The sequence below is a fragment of the Bubalus kerabau genome, chromosome 23 (assembly GCF_029407905.1).
Source record: "Bubalus kerabau isolate K-KA32 ecotype Philippines breed swamp buffalo chromosome 23, PCC_UOA_SB_1v2, whole genome shotgun sequence".
NCBI lineage: Eukaryota > Metazoa > Chordata > Mammalia > Artiodactyla > Bovidae > Bubalus > Bubalus kerabau.
The window spans coordinates 27,248,553-27,268,741 of record NC_073646.1 but is presented as its reverse complement, the minus strand read 5'-3'; the positions used below and the strand labels follow the sequence as shown (position 1 = coordinate 27,268,741).

Here is a 20,189-nt window from a genome sequence, read left to right as displayed (position 1 = left end):
ATTATTTTTAATCATGGCAAAATGCACATCATTTACTATCTTGATCATTTTTAATTATATAGTTCAGTAGTGTTAAGTACATTTACCCTGTTGTGTAACCATTACCACCATCTGTCTCCAGAACACTTTTTATCTTGGAAAACTCAAACTCTGAACCCATTAAACAGTAACTCCCCATTCTCCTCTCTCCTGCCTCTTTATTTTCTGTCTCTATGAATTTGACTACTTATTGTATTGAATATCTTATATAAGACGAATAATACAATATTTGTCTTTTAGCGACTCACTTATTTCACTTAGCATAATGTCCTCAAAGTTCATCCATGTTGTAGTATGTGTCAGAATGCCCTTTTTAAAGGCTGAATAATATTCTATTGTATGGCATACCATTTGTTTTTTATCCACTCATCTGTCAATGGACACACTGAGTTGCTTCCACCTCTTATCTCTTTTGAGTAATGCTGCTATGAACATGGTACTTATATATCTTTTTGAGACCTTACTTTCAGTTTTGGGGGCTATATGCCCAAAAGTGAAATTGCTTGATAATATGGTAGTTCTATTTAAAAATCTTGAAAGATACACTGGTCTGTTTTCCATAGTAGCTGTACCAATTTACATCCTCACCCACAATGCATAGTGCTACTGCTGCTAAGTCGCTTCAGTCGTGTCCGACTCTGTGCGACCCCATAGACAGCAGCCCACCAGGCTTCTCCGTCCCTGGGATTCTCCTGGTAAGAACACTGGAGTGGGTTGCCATTTCCTTCTCCAATGCATGAAAGTGAAAAGTGAAAGTGAAGTCGCTCAGTCGTGTCCGACTCCTAGCAACCCCATGGACTGCAGCCTACCAGGCTCCTATGTCCATGGGATTTTCCAGGCAAGAGTACTGGAGTGGGGTGCCATTGCCTTCTCTGCACAATGCATAAGGGTTCCACTTTCTTCAGCCTTGTCAACCTTTGTTATTTTCTTTTTTTTGAGTGGCCATCCTGATAGCTATGAAGTGGTATCTAATTGTGATTTTGATTTGCATTTCCCTAGTGCTTAGTGATATTAAGCATCTTCTCATGGGTTGTCATTTTACATATCTTCTTTGGAGAAATATCTATTTAAGTCACTTTTTAAATCAAGTTGGTTTTGCTATTGTTGAGTTGTAGGAGTTCTTTATATACTTGAGATATTAACTCCTTGGCAGATTCATGATTTGCAAATATTTCCTCCCATTCCATGGACTGCCTTTTCACTCTGTTGATTGTGCCTTTTGATGCACAGAAGTTTTAAACTTCGATATAGTCTAACTTTCCTGTTCTTTTCTCTTGCTGTCTGTGCTTTTAGTGTCATATTGAAGAAATCATTGCCAAATCTAGTATCATGAAGTTTTCCCCTTATGTTTTCTTCAACATCTGTATAGTTTCATCTTTTACATTTAGTTCTTTCATGCATTTTGAATTAACTTTTGCATAGGGTGTGAAGTATGAGTTTAATTTCCTTCTCTTACATGTGGATATCCAGTTTTCCTGAAACCATTTGTTGAAAAGACAGGCTTTTCTCCACTGAATGGTCTTGGCACCTTGTTGAACATCACTTGACTATATATATGAGGGGCTTCCCTGGTGGCTCAGTGTAAAGAATCCACCTGCCAGTGCAGGAGATGAGGGTTGGATCTGAGTGGGGGGAGATCCCGTGGAGAAGGAAATGGCAACCCACTCCAGTACTGGTTGCCTGGGAAATCCCATGGACAAAAAGAACGTGGCAGGCTACAGTCCATGGGGTTGCAAAAGAGTTGGACATGGCTTAAGTACTAAACAACATATACGAGAGGATTTTGAGCTATAAAATTTTGGGGGTGGTGGTACAGAAAGGACATGGTTTCTGCTTTAAGGAAGCCTCAGCAGAGTTGAATACTCAGATTCTGTTTCATACAGCATTTGTCCAGTGCTGGTTGTGTGCTCAGTGGGTGCACGTTTTCCCACACTTTATCTCTTAATTTTCCCATTCAAACAGTGAGACAGATAAGATGATCCTCTTTAACAGAGAAGTAAACTCAGTCCCCAGAAGAGCACAGTTATGTTTTATGGAGGGGCAGGGACAGAGTCAAGATTTGAACCCAAAGTTATTGGTTCCATGTGTCCTGTCGGGTTAAGATGGACCTCCTGTTCTTATCTCTAAAATGCGAGCAGAAGTGAAAGCAGATGGTCTCTATTGAGCAGCCTTGCAGCTGTAGGATCCGATGCATCAAGGGGTCACTAAAAGCCATGGACCAAGCCTGAGGTGTAGACATTGCTGCTGCTGCTGCTGCTGCTGCTAAGTCGCTTCAGTCGTGTCCGACTCTGTGCGACCCCATAGACGGCAGCCCACCAGGCTCCCCCGTCCCTGGGATTCTCCAGGCAAGAACACTGGTTTGCCATTTCCTTCTCCAATGCATGAAAGTGAAAAGTGAAAGTGAAGTCGCTCAGTTGTGTCCGATTTTTCGCTACCCCATGGACTGCAGCCCACCAGGCTCCTCCGTCCATGGGATTTTCCAGGCAAGCGTACTGGACTAGCGTTCCATTAGACACTACTAAATTGCAGAAAAAAGTCTAAGCTCCAACGCCGGCCCGGAAGACCAGAGTCCCGGGACCGGAGCCCCGCCCCCGGGCGGACCCCAAGTTTTACCCGGAACTAGGGCGCGGCTGGGCTGTGCTATTGGCACGGGTGGGAGACGAGCAAAAGAAAATTGCCTGCGACGAGATTCTCGTTGAAATGCCCCCATGATCCCCGCGAATGGACAGATTACTATTTCAGAATGCCTCTAGGATTACCTCCGATGCCTCTCTCCCTTTTACTCACCTCCCGTGGCGTTATTTCTTTCCCTTTGCCCCTGCATTGGATGTTGTTTTGGTACGCCCCCACCCCGACCGGGAGGGGCGAGGCGCCCTCGCAGAGGCACTGCGCATGCGAATCCCGCCGAGGCCGGGTGGGGCGGCTGGGTGGGAGCACGGACCCCGCCCCTTCGCGACTCCACGCGTGACGTCGCGGGGGGCGCCGGCCTCCGCCCGGCTGCTAGCGGTGAGAGCGAGCGGCGGGCAGATCCGACGCTGCTAGAGCGGGAAGGGATGCGGGTGTTGAGTTTCTGCAGGAGGGGCTTGGCGGGGGAGGGGAGGCCTAGGGGCACCACCAGCCGCCGACCTCTGGCTCTGCCCTCCCCCTTCCTGCCTTTTCCGTCCTTCCAGATGTGCCAGGACGGGAAACAGGGCCGGGGCTGAGCCTTGGTGACACCTGCATTTCCCTGGAGCCCTCCTTCTCCCCCAGCCCATCTGTTTATCTCACCTTCCAGATGTTCCTTTTCATCAGGCTGTCGCTTCTCGCCAGGGAAAGAGCACTCACTTGCAAGAGGAGCCGGGTTTCAGACTTTGGCCCTTCCACTCCTTTGTTAAAGTGCCCGAACCTCAATTTTCCCCGTAGTTATTTTTGCCTTGTCCCACCAGGTTTTGGAGATCCATATGACCCAGAGAAATAGAAAGGAAATGAACGTTTGTTCAGTTCTTGCAAGGCCAGGTACTAGGGCAACTTTTATCTGCCCCATTTAGTCCTCCCTATTTGATGTTCCTAGAACTCCCATTTCACAGATTTCTTAAACTCACACAGGTTCGCTGATTTGTCTCCTTGAGCCAGTGAGCGGCAGAGGAGGATTTCAGTTGAGTTTAGCTCCAAAGTGGAGTTTTTTTGGTCCGACGCTTACTTGTCTGGACTCTGAGCTGGAACCCTGGCCAGACCATAGCCCCGGAACAGCTGCTTCCTGAATTTCTCCCCTGGAGAATTCTCCTTTTTGAGTTCCTTTTTCCGGCACAGCGTACTCTGCTCAGCTTCCGCCTTGATTACTTCAGAAATGAAATTCAGCAAACATTTATTGAGTGGTGCATGGAGATGAACACTCGGAGTTAAGAGCCTCGGATTCCTGTCCTGGCTCTGCCACACTGACTGGCTGTGTGGCCTTGGACAAGTCCCTTCTCTTCCCAATGCTTTAACTTCCCTTTGAATGAAATGGGTAAGTGCCTTCTTACTGGCAGGCTCTTGTCCAGTTCTCCCTTCCTGTCCTCCCGCAGGCTCTTTCCCGAGGCTCAGACCCCTCTGCTCCCCATGGGCAGCTGCCAGGCAGGGCACTACCTGCATTTCTGCCTGGCCCACCACCCACCTCTGGTCTGTGCCACTTTGATCCTGCTGCTTCTTGGCCTTTCTGGCCTGGGTCTTGGTGGTTTCCTCCTCACCCACAGAACTGACCTGCGCAGCCCTGACATCCCCCAGGTGAGTACTCACCCTCCTGCTCATCCATCCCCTGCAGGCCACTTCTTGCTGCTAATCTCCTCTCACCTCTCCTCACCTTCTTTTTGCACACAGGACTGGGTCTCCTTCTTGAGATCTTTTGGCCAGCTGACCTTGTGCCCCGTGAATGGGACAGTCACAGGGAAGGGGCGTGGGTCTCATATCGTGGGCTTACTGACCACCTTGAACTTTGGAGATGGTCCAGACAGAAACAAGACCCAGACATTCCAAGCCCAGGTCCAGGGTAGTCGGATGGGATTGAAAGGTGAGACCAAGGAGGAATTGTGGGGTTGGATATCAGAACACTCAGGGGTGGGGCCCTGCCTCTGACCTCACCATCCTGGTGACCTTGGCCACATCTCTGGGCCTTAATCACTTCTGCTATAATAGGACTAGATATTTTCAGTGAACACAATGCCCACTGTGTAGATTCTTGATAAATGTTTTCTCTGTCCCCTTCCAGCTTTGAGGGTCCTTTGATTCTATCCTTGGAGGTGTGGTGAGATTGGCAAGATTTGACCTAAAGTTCTTTCTCAGTCCTCTTCACCCCTTGAGGCTTCTGTTAGAGGCACCTTCTTTATTCCTCAGGGATATCAGAAAAGCATGTTCTATTTATTTAACCTAGTGTCTTTAGTCCCTGATACATGCTTGATACAGTGCCTGATACAGCTCTGTGTGCTATGAAGTACACAGAAAAATTAGACATTTTCCATTCCCAAATTGCTTAAGTCTTCTGGGAAAATGACGAGTGAGAGTGAGTTGGGGGTGCCATTAATTCCTGGGTGAGATTTGGCCTCAAGTTCCTTATCTAAAGACTGTGGAAATGAAGGAGGAGGAGAGAAAAGTGGAATTCTTAGACTTCTGTGGTCCTTTCCAACACTATCGTTCTAAGATTCTCCATGGAATCAATATGTGTATTTGTAGGGAGGCACACATATACATATATTGCCAGGTGAGAGTAGGTCTTTTTATTGTCAGGTGTACATGTGTGTGATCAGAGAGCAAGAGTAAAGGAATGTATATGATATATACAGACTTGGAACATTTTTTCCTGTTCTTTTTATGTAAAATATATATATATAAATATAAAAGATTCACATAACCATAAAATACACCTATTTAAAATGTACAGGTAAATGGCTTTTTTATATTAAAAAAAATGTTGCAACTGTCACCACTGTCCATTCTAGAACGTTTTCATTACCTGACGAAGAAGTCCTGTTCCCATTAGCATGTACTTCCCTTTTTCTCCTAACCTTCCAGCCCTAGGCAACCAGTAATACTTTCTATCTCTGAAGATATACCTTTTCTGGACATTTCATATAATATGTTGTCTTTTGTGATTGGCTTCTTTTACTTAGCATAATGTTTTCAAGGTTCATCCATATTGTATGATATGTTAATGCTTCATTTCTTTTTATTGCTGAAAGGCATTCGGTATATGCATATTCCACATTTATCCATTCATCAGTTGATTGACATTTGAATTGTTTCCATTTCTTACCTGTTACGAATGATGCTGCTGTAAACACTAATGTACAAGTTATTGCATTCTTTGTTTTCATTTCTTTTGAGTATATACCTAGAAGTGGAGTTTCTGGGTCATATAGTAACTCTATGTTTAAGGAACTGCAAGACTGTTTTCCAAAATGACTGTACCATTTTATATTCCTTCCAGCAGTGTATAAGAGTTCTAATTTCTTCACATTCTCACCAGCACTGGTTATTGCCTGTTTTTTGACTATAGCCATCCTAGTCAGTGTGAAGTGATATCTAATTATGTTTCTGATTTGCGTTTTCTTTTTTTATTGAAGTACAGTTGATTTACAGTGTTGTGTTAATTTATACTGCACATCAAAGTGATTCAGTTATACATATATATATTCTTTTTATATTCTTTTCCATTATGGTTTATCACAGAATATTGAATGTCCTGTGCTATACAGTAGGACCTTGTTGTTTATACAGTCTATATATAATAGTTGGCTAACCCCAGACTCTCAACCCGCCTGCCCCCACTTTCCCTCGGCAAACACAAGTCTGTTCTCTATGTTTGTGAGTCTGTTTCTGTTTCATAGATATGTTCATTTGTGTTGTATTTTAGATTCTGCATATAAATAACATCGTATGGCATTTGTCTTTCTCTTTCTGACTTCACTTGGTGTGATCATCTCTAGGTCCATCCATGTTGCTGCAAATGGCATTATTTCATTCTTTTTATGGCTGAGTAGTAAGTATTTAGGTTGTTGCCAGGTCTTGGCTGTTGTGGGGTGCCTGTGTCTTCTTGAATTATAGTTTTGTCTGGATATATGCCCAGGAGTGGGATTGCTGGATCATATGGCAACTCTATTTTTAATTTTTTAGGGACCTTTCATACTGTTTTCTGTAGAGGCTGCACTAGTTTACATTCCTACCAACAGCATAAGAGGGTTCCCTTTTTTCTACACCTCTGTTAGGATTTGTTATTTTTAGACTTTTTGATGATGGTCATTCTGACCAGTGTGAAGTGGTACCTCGTAGTTCTGATTTGCATTTGTCTAATAATTAGCGATGATGAGCATCTTCTCGTGTGCCTATTGGCCATATCTATGTCTTCATTGGAGAAATGGCTGTTTAGTTCTTCTGCCCATTTTTTGATTGTGTTGGGTTTTTTTGTTTGTTTGTTTGAGTTGTATGAGCTGTTTGTATGTTTTGGAAATTCAGCCCTTATCAGTTGCATCATTTGATTTCCATTTTCTTGATGACTGATGATATTGAATATTTTTTTCATATGCTTATTGGCCATTTGCGTATCTTCTTCAGAGAAATGTGTATTCAGAGTCTTTGTTCATTTTAAAAATTGAATAACTTTTCTTTTAATTATTGAGTTGTAAGAGTCTCTTTTGTTTTCTAAATACAGGATTCTTATCTGATGTATGATTTGCAAATTTTCTCTCCCATCTCTGGGTTGTCTTTTCACCTTGTTAATGGTATGCTTGGAAGCACGAAAGTTTTCATTTAGATGAGGTCCAGTTTCTATTTTTGTTGTTGTTACTGCTTGTGATTTTAGCATTATATCCAACAAGACTTTGCCTAACCCATGGTCACTAAATATAGGTTACTACTATTGTTTTCTTGTAAGAATTTTGTATTTTTAGCTCTTACATTTAGATCTGTGATCAAGTTTGAGTTAATTTTTTTGTGTATGGTGTGAGGATAGGGTCCAACTTTATTCATTTGCAGCTACTATTCAGTTGACCTGGCACATTTTGTTGAGAAGACTATTCTTTCCTCATTGAATAACCTTGGCAGTCTTACTGAAAGCAATTGACCACAGACATACAGGTTTATTTCTGGATTCTCAGTTCTATTCCATTGATTTATGTCTCTACTTATGCTAGTACCACACTGTTTTGATCACTGTAGCTTTGTAGTAAGTTTTGAAATCAGAAAATGTGAATTCTCATCTACGGCTGTACCACCCTGACTCAGAAGCTAAGCAGGGTCGAGCCTGGTTAATAATTGGATGGGAGAAAATGTGAACCCTCCAGCTTTGTTCTTTTTTTTTAAAAAAGATTGTTTTGGCTATTGCAGATCCCTTGAATTTTCATATTATTTTTAGGATCAGCTTGTCAGTTTCTGCTTCTGCATGGTTAGAAACAAAGTTGTAACATTCAAGATTGTTTTGGACCAAGTAAAAAGTAATCATATATGATTGCATCATCTAAGCAGTAATTATTGAACACCTACTAGGTACCAAGCATGGGGAATCGAGCAGTCTGTAAGACACGGATCCTCACCTCAAATCACTCACAATCTAGCAAGGATACAGATGTGAACAGAAGTAAATACCTTTCAGCATGTGCAGCAGAACACAGGGTACAGCGAGAGAACTCATAAGTCTATCAAGCAGGGATGGTGAAGACAGGCCTTTCCAAGGATATAGTAGGGCTTGAACTGAAGCTTGAGGGAGGCTTAAGAATGTGCCCTTTCGGCCAGTGCGTGCACGTGGGCACGGTTACTGTTGTGTCCAGTTCTTTGTGACACGGTAGACTGTAGTCCACCAGGCTCCTCTGTCCATGGGATTCTCCAGGCAAGAATATTGAAGTGGCTTGCCATTTCCTCCTCCAGGGAATCTTCCCGACTTAGGGATTGAACCCGTGTCTCTTGCATCTCCTGCATTGGCAGGCAGATTCTTTACTGCTGAGCCACCTGGGAAGCCCCATTCCAGTCAGAGGGAAGAGCATATGCAAAAGCAGGCAGACGGGGATTACAGTGGCACATTTAGGAACTTCGAGGGGTTCAGTTTGTTGCAGGGAAAGGAGTATTGATGAGTGGCAGGAGATGGATCTGAAGCAGCAGGCAGAATTCCATAAAGAGTCCTTTGTGAAGCCAAGGTAGTTGGACTTTTAACTATTATATTTGGCTTACTCAATGAGTTTAATCAGGAAGATAGTAGAATTTTGTTCTTTTGTTCTTTTTAAAAGATCATACTCTGTTGGCTGACTGCCTGGAAGGAATGGGTCAAGGTGCATGAAGACCAGTTAGGAGGTGATTGTGATAAAAAGATGATAAGGACTTCCTGCTGAACCAGTGGTTAAGACTGTGCACTTCTAACGCAGAGGCATGGGTTCATTCCCTGGTTAGGGAACTAAGATCCCACTTGCAGTGTAACGCAGCTCCCCCAAAAAAAGATGATAAGAAAAATTGAGCTAAGACGGTGGTGTGAAAGAGGGGGACTGATTTGAGAGAGTTGATAGAAGTATGAGATGGATAGGATTTGGTGAGAGATTTGATTTGGGGAACATAGAAGAAAGGGGAATTCTCTTATAAATTTCACAAATGTGTTTCTCAGTTGCAATTATGATGTATATACTGGTTTGTATTTTTTTTTTCACTTTATGACATCATGTTTTCTATATTACTGAATGGCCAGAACACTATTATTTTAATGGATATAAATCGATCTGTTAATTGGTTAGACCAATCTTTTAATGCTTTCTCTATTGATAAACATTTTTGTTTTCTATTTTTTGGTATTTTTCATGAAATTACAATAAACACTTGGTATACTTTGCATTTTTCTTTTGAATCCTTTTCTTAGGATTAGTTTCTACAAGTGGTATTACTGAGTCAAAGTATGGACATTTTTTTAAATACCCAAATTCATTTTGTTGTGGAATCAGATTACATAGAAATGTACAGAGCAAATGTAAAACTCTTCCTTACCTCCCCTGAAGAATCCACAGTTTGCTGGGCATCCTCTCAGTCCTTCTCTGTCTCCATTTAAAATTGCAATAGAAACAACCAAATTTTCCTCTAAAAGTGTCATCAGTGAAGAGTGCCCATTTCTCCACATTTCAACAACTCTTGTTATTATCACTCCTTTTAATTTTTACCAATTTAATGGTCCAAGGAACTACCTGATTTTTATTTTATTTTTTTAGTGAGACAAGTAAAGTGTTTATTAGGAAAAAAGAGTACAGTATGTATGGATAGACACATAGGCAAACTCAGAGAGAGTCATACCCTTCTGGTAGTTTAAATCACTTGTGACACATAGGCAAACTCAGAGAGAGAGTCATACCCTTGTGGTAGTTTAAATCACTTGTGTGGGGCATTTCTTTTGGGTTTCCTCTTTCCTGGGTTGGCAGTTTATTTTTTAAAAAACTAAAAACCCGGTTGTCTTATTTTCTTCCTTGTCCATCATTTTTCTTAGCAGAACAAGTTGCAAAAAACTGGGGAGGGGGGTTGTATTATCTTTGCAGACTGACATATTTGCAGTGGACCCGTGAATAACAATGATTCAAAAGCTCCTAGGTTTACTCGTGGATCAGGCAAAGAGCAAAGGACAACACAAGAAGGAATTTTGTTTACAACATCATAATAGGACATTGATTATGACAGTGCAGTGGTTACGATTATGTTCACAATGGGATATTCCTTGCCCAAACACCAGACAGGCTAAAATCACCCAGCTGCTTACAAATTGGAGGAAGCAGTGCAAGCAGTCATCTCAAGAGTGGGAACCCGAATGGGTAAGGCTTCTCTGGTGGTGAGACTCTTGACACCAACAGCTCCTCGCCCGGGCCCCCCTCCCTCACTTGAGTCCTGGTCTTTTGTTTCATCTAAGAGGGCGGAGCGGATCTCCAGCTTTTTCAGTTCTTCTACCAGGTCCCTGTGGTGCATTGCCACAGCCCTTCATGGACTCGCCGTTGAGGTGCCCTTGCGGGACAGTGGAATAGTCTTTAATGCCTTGCTGGAGCTGGCGGTGGTCCAGCATGTTGTAGGCCAGGTAGTCACGGACGCCGTGGAGCTGCAGGATCTGCACCACGGCGTTGCTGAAGCTGCACTGGGCTGCTCCGGCGTCCCCCTGAGGAAGAGCACCACCTTGTCCTTCTTCACCAATGCGTCCAGGTGTTCCCAAGAGCCGCTGCTGCCCAAGCGTTCTGCCCCGCACGCCCAGGATCCGCAGGCCACTACCTGCACCGCGCCCACAGTGGAGCAGAGCTGCTGCCACCTGGCCCAGGGACCTGCTCATCCCCGCGTGCTGGCCAGAGCCTTCGGCCCCTGGCGACCTGCACTGGCCCCTGGCGAACTGAGCTAGCCACTGGCCAGTCATTTTGATTTGCCTGAGTCCGTATTTGGTATATCACAGGATCCTCCCATGTATGCTCACGCATCTCTAAGCCAAGGTGGATTCCAGCAAAAAGGCCTGTGGGTAGTTTAGCATCATTCCCTTTTTGACCTCCAAGGAGTTATATAGACAGGAAGGTCTCCTTGACTTAAAGAGTGAGGAATATGTGGTCTCTTATCTGGGTAGGGCCTAGCCTCTCTTGATTGTCCTGTTATGAATATTTTGGAGTTTCTGACCACAGGGAATGAACTCCCAATTGTTCACCCGGTGAAGATGGACACATCTACTTCCTGCCTCAATCTGACATTGAAAACAGAGCCCCAGGTTGAAATTTTTTTACCCTGAACCCCAACAGTCCCATTGCCTGCTAAAACAAAAAGACCAACATTCTTCATAGAATTTAAACAAGACTATGTTCAGAATCTTGTAAATAATCCTTAAAATGTCATGATACAACCAAAATTATTCACCATATAAGGACCACAAAAATTTTAACTTGCACAGGAAAGAATGATCAATAGATGTCAAAATAGAATACACATGACAGAATTATTCGACAAAGATTTTAAGTCAGCCATTATAAAAACGCTCAATCAAGAACAGTCTTAAATGCTAACAATAGTCTGTAAAGAAATAGAGAACATAAAGATGTAAGTGCAAATTTTAGAATTGAAAATCACAACAACCAAAATTAGAAACTCACTGGCTGGACTCAGTAGCAGACAGGAAAGAGTGTGAACTTTGACTTTTGTTGTTGTTTAGTCACTAAGTTGTGTACAACTCTTTTGTTTTTGTGACTCCATGGACTGTAGCCTACCAGACTCCTCTGTCCATGGAATTTTCCAGGCAAGAGTACTGAAGTGGGTTGCCCTTTCCTTCTACATGATTTTTTTAATTAATTTATTTATTTTTTATTGAAGGATAATTGCTTACACTGATAGGATACTGAAAGAGAAACTCCGCAGGTCAGTAGGTGCCCAATATGCTACTGGAGATCAGTGGAGAAATAACTCCAGAAAGAATGAAGGGATGGAGCCAAAGCAAAAACAATACCCAGTTGTGGATGTGACTGGTGATAGAAGCAAGGTCCGATGCTGTAAAGAGCAATATTGCATAGGAACCTGGAATGTCAGGTCCATGAATCAAGGCAAATTGGAAGTGGTCAAACAGGAGATGGCAGGAGTGAACGTTGACATTCTAGGAATCAGTGAACTAAAATGGACTGGAATGGGTGAATTTAACTCAGATGACCATTATATCTACTACTGCGGGCAGGAATCCCTCAGAAGAAATGGAGTAGCCATCATGGTCAACAAAAGAGTCCGAAATGCAGTACTTGGATGCAGTCTCAAAAACGACAGAATGATCTCTGTTCGTTTCCAAGGCAAACCATTCAGTATCACGGTAATCCAAGCCTATGCCCCAACCAGTAACACTGAAGAAGCTGAACGGTTCTATGAAGACCTACAAGACCTTTTAGAACTAAACGCCCCCAAAAGATGTCCTTTTCATTATAGGGGACTGGAATGCAAAAGTAGGAAGTCAAGAAGCACCTGGAATAATAGGCAAATTTGGCCTTGGAGTACGGAATGAAGCAGAGCAAAGGCTGATAGAGTTTTGCCAAGGGAACGCACCGGTCATAGTAAACACCCTCTTCCAACAACACAAGAGAAGACTCTACACGCAGATGTCACCAGATGGTCAACACTGAAATCAGATTCATTATATTCTTTGCAGTCAAAGATGGAGAAGTGCTATACAGTCAGCAAAAACAAGACCAGGAGCTGACTGTGGCTCAGATCATGAACTCCTTATTGCCAAATTCAGGCTTAAATCGGAGAAGGCAATGGCACCCCACTCCAGTACTCTTGTCTGGAAAATACCATGGATGGAGGAGCCTGGTGGGCTGCAGTCCATGGGGTCGTGAAGAGCCGGACACGACTGAGCGACTTCACTTTCACTTTTCACTTTCCTGCATTGGAGAAGGAAATGGCAACCCACTCCAGTGTTCTTGCCTGGAGAATCCCAGGGATGGGGGAGCCTGGCGGCTGCCGTCTATGGGATCACACAGAGTCGGACAAGACTGAAGTGACTTAGCAGCAGCAGCAGCAGAAGGCTTAAATTGAAGAAAGTAGGGAAAACCACTAGACCATTCAGGTATGACCTAAATCAAATCCCTTATGATTATACAGTGGAAGTGAGAAATAGATTTAAGGGACTAGGTCTGATAGAGACAGTGCCTGATGAACTATGGATGGAGGTTCATGACATTGTATAGGAGACAGGGATCAAGACCATCCCATGGAAAAGAAATGCAAAAAAGCAAAATGGCTGTCTGAGGAGGACTTACAAATAGCCATGAAAAGAAGAGAAGCGAAAAGCAAAGGAGAAAAGGAAAGATATAAGCATCTGAATGCAGAGTTCCAAAGAATAGCAAGGAGAGATAAGAAAGCCTTCCTCAGCGATCAATGCAAAGAAATAGAGGAAAACAACAGAATGGGAAAGACTAGAGATCTCTTCAAGAAAACTAGAGATACCAAGGGAACATTACAGGCAAAGATGGGCTCGATAAAGGACAGAAATGGTATGGACCTAACAGAAGCAGAAGATATTAAGAAAAGGTGGCAAGATTACACAGAAGAACTGTACAAAAAAGATCTTTATGACCAAGATAATCACGATGGTGTGATCATTCACCTAGAGTCAGACATCCTGGAATGTGAAGTCAAGTGGGCCTTAGAAAGGATCACTATGAACAAAGCTAGTGGAGGTGATGGAATTCCAGTTGAACTATTTCAAATCCTGAAAGATGATGCTGTGAAAGTGCCGCACTCAATATGCCAGCAAATTTGGAAAACTCAGCAGTGGCCACAGGACTGGAAAAGGTCAGTTTTCATTCCACTCCCAAAGAAAGGCAATGCCAAAGAATGCTCAAACTACCGCACAATTGCAGTCATCTCACACGTTAGTAAAGTAATGCTCAAAATTCTCCAAGCCAGGCTTCAGCAATACATGAATCGTGAACTTCCAGATGTTCAAGCTGGTTTTAGAAAAGGCAGAGGAACCAGAGATCAAATTGCCAACATCCGCTGGATCATGGAAAAAGCAAGCAAGTTCCAGAAAAACATCTATTTCTGCTTTATTGACTATGCCAAAGCCTTTGACTTTGTGGATCACAATAAACTGGAAAATTCTGAAAGAGATGGGAATACCAGACCACCTGACCTGCCTCTTGAGAAACCTGTATGCAGGTCAGGAAGCAACAGTTAGAACTGGACATGGAACAACAGACTGGTTCCAAATAGGAAAAGGAGTACATCAGGGCTGTATACTGCCACCCTGCTTATTTAACTTATACACAGAGTACATCATGAGAAACACTGGCCTGGAAGAAGCACAAGCTGGAATCAAGATTGCTGGGAGAAATACTAATAACCTCAGATATGCAGATGACACCACCCTTATGGCAGAAAGTGAAAAGGAACTAAAGAGCCTCTTGATGAAAGTGAAAGTGGAGAGTGAAAAAGTTGGCTTAAAGCTCAACATTCAGAAAACTAAGATCATGGCATCTGGTCCCATCACTTCATAGGAAATAGATGGGAAACAGTGTCAGACTTTATTTTCTGGGTCTCCAAAATCACTGCAGATGGTGACTGCAGCCGTGACATTAAAAGACGCTTACTCTTTGGAAGGAAAGTTATGACCAACCTAGATAGCATATTAAAAAGCAGAGATATTACTTTGCCAACAAAGATCTGTCTAGTCAAGGCTATGGTTTGTCCAGTGGTCATGTATGGATGTGAGAGTTGGACTGTGAAGAAAGCTGAGCACTGAAGAATTGAGGCTTTGGAACTGTGGTGTTGGAGAAGACTCTTGAGAGTCCCTTGGACTGCAAGGAGATCCAACCAGTCCATCCTAAAGGAGATCAGTCCTGGGTGTTCATTGGAAGGACTGATACTAAAGCTGAAACTCCAATACTTTGGCCACCTGGTGTGAAGAGCTGACTCATTGGAAAAGACCCTGATGCTGGGAGGGACTGGGGGCAGGAGGAGAAGGGGACAACAGAGGATGAGATGGCTGGATGGCATCACCGACTCGATGGACATGAGTTTGAGTGAACTCCGGGAGTTGGTGATGGACAGGGAGGCCTAGCATGCTACAATTCATGGGGTCGCAAAGTGGGGGACACGACTGAGCGACTGAACTGAACTGAACTGAAATTGCTTACAGAATTTTGCTGTTTTCTGTCAAACCTCAACATGAATCAGCCATAGGTATACATATATACCCTCCCTTTTGAAGCTCCTTCCCACTCCTACCTGATTTTTAAAAATTAATTTCTTTGGCCACCTCCAGTCTTAGTTTCAGCATGAGGACTCTAACAGTGGTGTGAGGGCTTAGTTGCTCTGCAGCATGTGGGCTCTTAATTCCCTGACTGGGGGTTGAACCCGCATCCCTTGCATTAGAAAGGTAGATTCTTAACCACTGAACCACCAGGGAAGTTCCTGGAATTACCTGATTGTTTTAATTTGCTTTCTTCTGATTGCTAGTGAAGCTGAGCAATTTTCGTACAGGTTTATTGGCCATTTTCATGTATTCTCTGAATTTCCTATTCATATCCTTTAGTTATTTTTCTTTCAAGATATTTATCTTATGATTTTTTTAAGATCTTTATACATTCTGGATAGTAAACACTTTTGCCAATTAAATATGCCATAGGTATTTTCAGTCATTCTGTTACTTTCTTCTTTTTTTAAAACTTACCTTTCATTGTGCGGAAGCCTTTAATTCTTACGAAATTTATTGCTCTTGTCCTCAGGCTTTTAAGTTTTGTGTCTTTTTTTGGAAAGTCTTTGTTTCCCACTTTAAAATGAGAAAATATTCTTCTCTGTTTTCTTTTAATACTTACTTAGGTTTTTGTTTTGTTTTAGTTTATTTACAAAAGCTCTTTAATACATCTGGACTTTATAGTGTCAGGTAACAGTCTAACTTTTTTTCCAAATGGAAATTGTCCCAGGGCCATTGACTGAGTAGGCCATTCTTTTTCCACTAATTTGAAATGAGATGTGAACTTTTTAATGGATTTGGTTACCTAGTAGAAAACTTTCTTCAGAAGAATGGACTAGTTTATAGAAATTGATAGCAGCAGTGTGTATCTATCTCAGTTTTACTGCAGCCTTCTGAGAACTGGTATGACCGTTTTATTGATTGTGAGCTAACTTAAATTTTGTTTATATTGGTACGCAGTTATTTTCATTTCTCAGTGACATAAATGATGGTATTAAAGGACTTTCTTGAATACAATCAATACCAAAATACCTGGTACTGTAGGAAGCCTACAGAAATGAATAGATGTCTAAAGATGGATACCTCCCAGAATTTTCTTAATATCTCCTCCCCTGTGCCTCTCATAGGATCTTTTGCAAGAGAGCTGGTCCTCGTTACAGCCAGAGTGACCACAGAAAGGACCCCAGGAATCTGCCTGTATTTTAGTGCTATTCCAGAAATCCTGCCCTCCAGCCAGCCACCGATACCCTGCTCAGAGGAGGGAGCAGGAAATGCCACCCTGAGCCCTAGAATGTCTGAGGAGTGTGTCAGTGTCTGGAGCCACGAAGGTCTTGTGCTCACCAAGTTGCTCACCTCGGTAAGAGCCTCAGTAAACTTTGTCAGGCTTTCATAAACTGCCGTGCTGACTGCTGTGTTGTGAAGGCCCCTGGAGGTAGCTTTACCAGGGGGGAAAAGCACAGGCTTTATAATCTTGCCGCAGAGGCTGTGTGACCTTGAGCAAGCATGTGGACCTTTCAGAACCTCAGCTTCCTCATCTGTAAAATAGCAAACATGATACTATCTCCTCCTACTACTACTACTACTAAGTCGCTTCAGTCGTGTCCAACTCTGTGTGACCCCATAGGTGGCAGCCCGTCAGGCTCCACCGACCCTGGGATTCTCCAGGCAAGAACACTGGAGTGGGTTGCCATTTCCTTCTCCAATACATGAAAGTGAAAAGTGAAAGTGAAGTCACTCAGTCGTGTCCGACTCTTAGCGACCCCATGGACTGCAGCCTACCAGGCTCCTCCGTCCATGGGATTTCCCAGACAAGAGTACTGGAGTGGGGTGCCATTGCCTTCTCCGGATACTATCTCCTAGTACTAACAAATAAGGATAAATGAGAATGAATGTAAAGTGCCTAGTACAATGCCTGGTACATAATAGATGGGATAAATGTTACCTATTACTATTAACAGTTGTCTTTAGATACAATAAAACATGATTTTAACCTCAAAGGAGTTCAGAAGCAGTAATAAAAGGCAGAATGGGCTAACTGCTATCAGAGAGATGTGGGCAAAGTGTTATTCAAACAGAGTGAGGACCAATTAACTCTTAACTTGCACGTTTATGGGGAGTGCTTCACCAAGAAGGTGGCACTTAAAAAAGGGAATTGTTTACAGTAGTTTATAATGTACAAAGTGTTTTCAGGTTCATTATCTTATTTGATCTTAAAATAGCCTTTTGAGGTAGCTGTTATTATCCCATTTTACAGATGAGGAGACAGAGGGAGTGAATTGCCCCAGGCCATACAACTGGTTAAGTTGGCAGAGCCAGGATTGAAACCTGCAGTGTCTGACTTCCAAGTCTGAGGCTCATTCTGCCCTGTCAGGGTGATCCTTGGAGAATGAGGAAGACTTGGGCCAGGAATGCCATAGAGGGGGTTTGGGAGAGGGGAGGGAGACACGTTCCAGGCAAAGGGATTAGCATGAGCACAGGCCTGGGGATTGAAAGTGTTCAGTGTTCGGGGGCACTCCACGATGAGGGCTTAGAAATGACTTAGGGGAAGAGGCAAAGAGATGCTGGGGCCAGGTCATGATGCACCGTGATGCCTGGCTAAGATGCTATGATTTGATAACTGCAGGTCACAGGATTCCCTGGTGCTGGGTGGACAAGAGTGGCTAAGTGGAGGAGAGAGACAGTTAGGAGGCTGCTGCATACACTTCCCTCAGATTTGTAAAGACCGTGGTGAGGAACATGACCTGGGAGCTTGGAATCCAGAGGTCTTGGTTTCCAGACCTGGCCCTGCTTACACATTTCAAAACATAGACAGTAGTGAACTTCCCTGTCTCTTGGCATCATTACAGTATTCAACTTAATGTTTGAGCAAGAAAGTAGACAAGTGTTAAATTGTATAAAAATAGAGGGCTTTCCTGGTGGCTCAGTGGTAAAGAATCCACCTGCCAATGCAGGAGACACGGGTTCGATCCCTGGACCGGGAGGATCGCACATGCCATGGAGCAGCTCAGCCCCTGTGCCACAACTACTGAGCCCACGTGCTGCAGCTGTTGAAGCCCTCATGCCTAAGAGCCTGTGCTCTGCAGCAGGAGAAGCCAGCTCAATGAAAAGCCCTCACGCCACAACTAGAGTAGCCCCCACTCTCTGCAACTAGAGAAAAGCCCACGCAGTCACAAAGACCTAGCACAGCCAAAAATAAATAAAAATAACGTTTTCCCTTTAGTTGTTCCCTGGATATGGAGATCCTTTTCCCCCATGAAGGCTCTCTCTATAGCCCTTGGGCTGGGGGTGTCTAAGATGTCTTCTTCCCCAGGGAAGATCCTCCACAGACCCTCTCCATCATTCCTCCTCCCCTCCCCATCCCCACTCCTAGGAGGAGCTGACTCTGTGTGGCTCTCGGCTGCTGGTTTTGGGCTTCTTCCTGATTCTGTTCTGTGGCCTCTGCTGTCTCACTGCTGCATGCTTCCATCCGCGCCGGGAGTCCCACTGGTCTAGAACCCGGCTCTGAGAGCTCTGGCCTAGTTCCCGTCTTGTTCTCAGGTAAGGTTCTTTGACTCAGTCCTGTAGGAATAGGGGATGAGGTGGGGGTGGCAGTTCTGAGACAGAGCCATTCCTAAACAATACGGTTTGCTTTTACTTATTTCTGTACTCTATACAGATGGAATCATACACATTCCTCTGTGACTGACTTCTTTCAGTTAATACTCTGACTTTAAGATTCATAGCTGTAGTTTATGTCCAAGCTTTTTGGCAACAGTGGTGAATTAAGAGGGTTGAAATTTGATGATGTGCCCTGGATATAAATCCTATTTGTCTTGCTTTTTTCATGAAATTCTGATGCCAGTTTTATGATGTAAATTTTGTGAAATTCATCTTGAGCTGCTCAAAAGGATTGATGATGCCCATTTACTAGACACATGCTATGTGCCCGAGTACTTCACATGCACCTTCTCTTTTACATTAGCCATCATTGCATTTAGAAAAAGTTCTGCCAACAGGATCTTTGGAGGGACACAGCCCCCAAAGTGAGGGTAGGACATATTGGCTGGCTGGTTAGTGTGCTCACTCATTAAGGTAAAAAAATTCTGTAAAAAAAATCTTATCTTTTCAGGTGAGTCTTGTATATAATTTGAGAGTCATTTTATTGTGTACCTAGCTCTTAAACTATTTTCAGCTTCTGCTGGCTGCTGTGCCCTAGGAAGTCCCTGTGGAAGAAGAGGAAACAGCCAGGCCCAAGGAAGAGCGCTAACCAGAGGATCGACCTTTATGATCAACTTTGCTTATCTTGCTTAGGGCTAGGCCTGACTACTGCAGCCACCTACTTGGGTTGGGAAAAGGTGAAACCCTCTCAGCCTTTCTTAGATCTGAGCAGATTGGAAAAGGAAGGCTTTCTGGCTCCTGACACGTCCTGGGGTCCAGAGGCCATCTCACTTGGAATAAATGCCTGTGCTTATCTCTAGTTGTCAATTCCTCTGCTCCTTCCTCAATTTCTGCAACCATCCCAGAGCTTCCTCCAAGGGCCCTCTGACCTGCCCTGTCTTTTTTCTTTCTTTCCAGGTGTGGATCAACTTCTTGGGACTTGATTCTGAGTTGGAAGAGATGTTACAAAAAGTGGAGAGCTGGAATGTGGGAGGAAATAAAAGGCTTTTTTGCTCAGTGTTTTCCGGGGTGTTGATTGGGGGTTGGATTGAGGTGGGAATTTTAGGGTAGGAAGGCTAGGGAGGTTTGGGGTATTTTTCCTTGTTGACTCTTTAGGTTAGGGAACAGGTTTAAGGCATAGATGACTGCAGTTCTTGAGTGTGGTCGTGGAAATGGATTGACATAAATGCAGTGTGACCTTGTGCAGGTCATGGTGCTGTGAAAGGCCTCAGTCTCCTGATGGGATTTGAGTTTTCCTAGCAAAGATTCCTCGAACTTGGGAGCCCACGCCCAGGCTGGGTAGTTACTAACCAGGACAGTCCGTTTTCCCGCCTTTCCCGCGCCCAGCGGC

At 43.6% G+C, this 20,189-nt stretch overlaps 1 protein-coding gene and 1 long non-coding RNA gene across 5 annotated transcripts in view; one reads left to right on the top strand and one right to left on the bottom strand.

Moving 5' to 3' along the window:
- LOC129637905 (uncharacterized) overlaps positions 1-2,945 on the bottom strand; it is a 23,647-nt gene extending 20,702 nt beyond the window's left edge. The window contains exon 1 of the long non-coding RNA XR_008707628.1: positions 2,827-2,945. This is a non-coding gene — a long non-coding RNA (uncharacterized LOC129637905). The remainder of the gene's footprint in view (positions 1-2,826) is intronic.
- TMEM219 (transmembrane protein 219) lies at positions 2,914-20,189 on the top strand. 4 transcript variants are annotated; one of them, XM_055562207.1, is made up of 5 exons: positions 2,914-3,045; positions 4,083-4,281; positions 4,375-4,564; positions 16,330-16,559; positions 19,757-20,189. In XM_055562207.1, exons 2-5 carry the CDS (start codon positions 4,117-4,119, stop codon positions 19,907-19,909), a joined length of 738 nt encoding a protein of 245 aa, XP_055418182.1. In that variant the 5' UTR covers positions 2,914-3,045; positions 4,083-4,116; the 3' UTR covers positions 19,910-20,189. The 4 variants fall into 4 exon arrangements, with proteins under 4 accessions (XP_055418182.1, XP_055418183.1, XP_055418181.1 ...); XM_055562208.1 differs by lacking the exon at positions 2,914-3,045 and adding an exon at positions 3,418-3,534; XM_055562206.1 differs by lacking the exon at positions 2,914-3,045 and adding an exon at positions 18,573-18,739 and having other exon boundaries at positions 3,736-4,281; positions 19,757-19,858.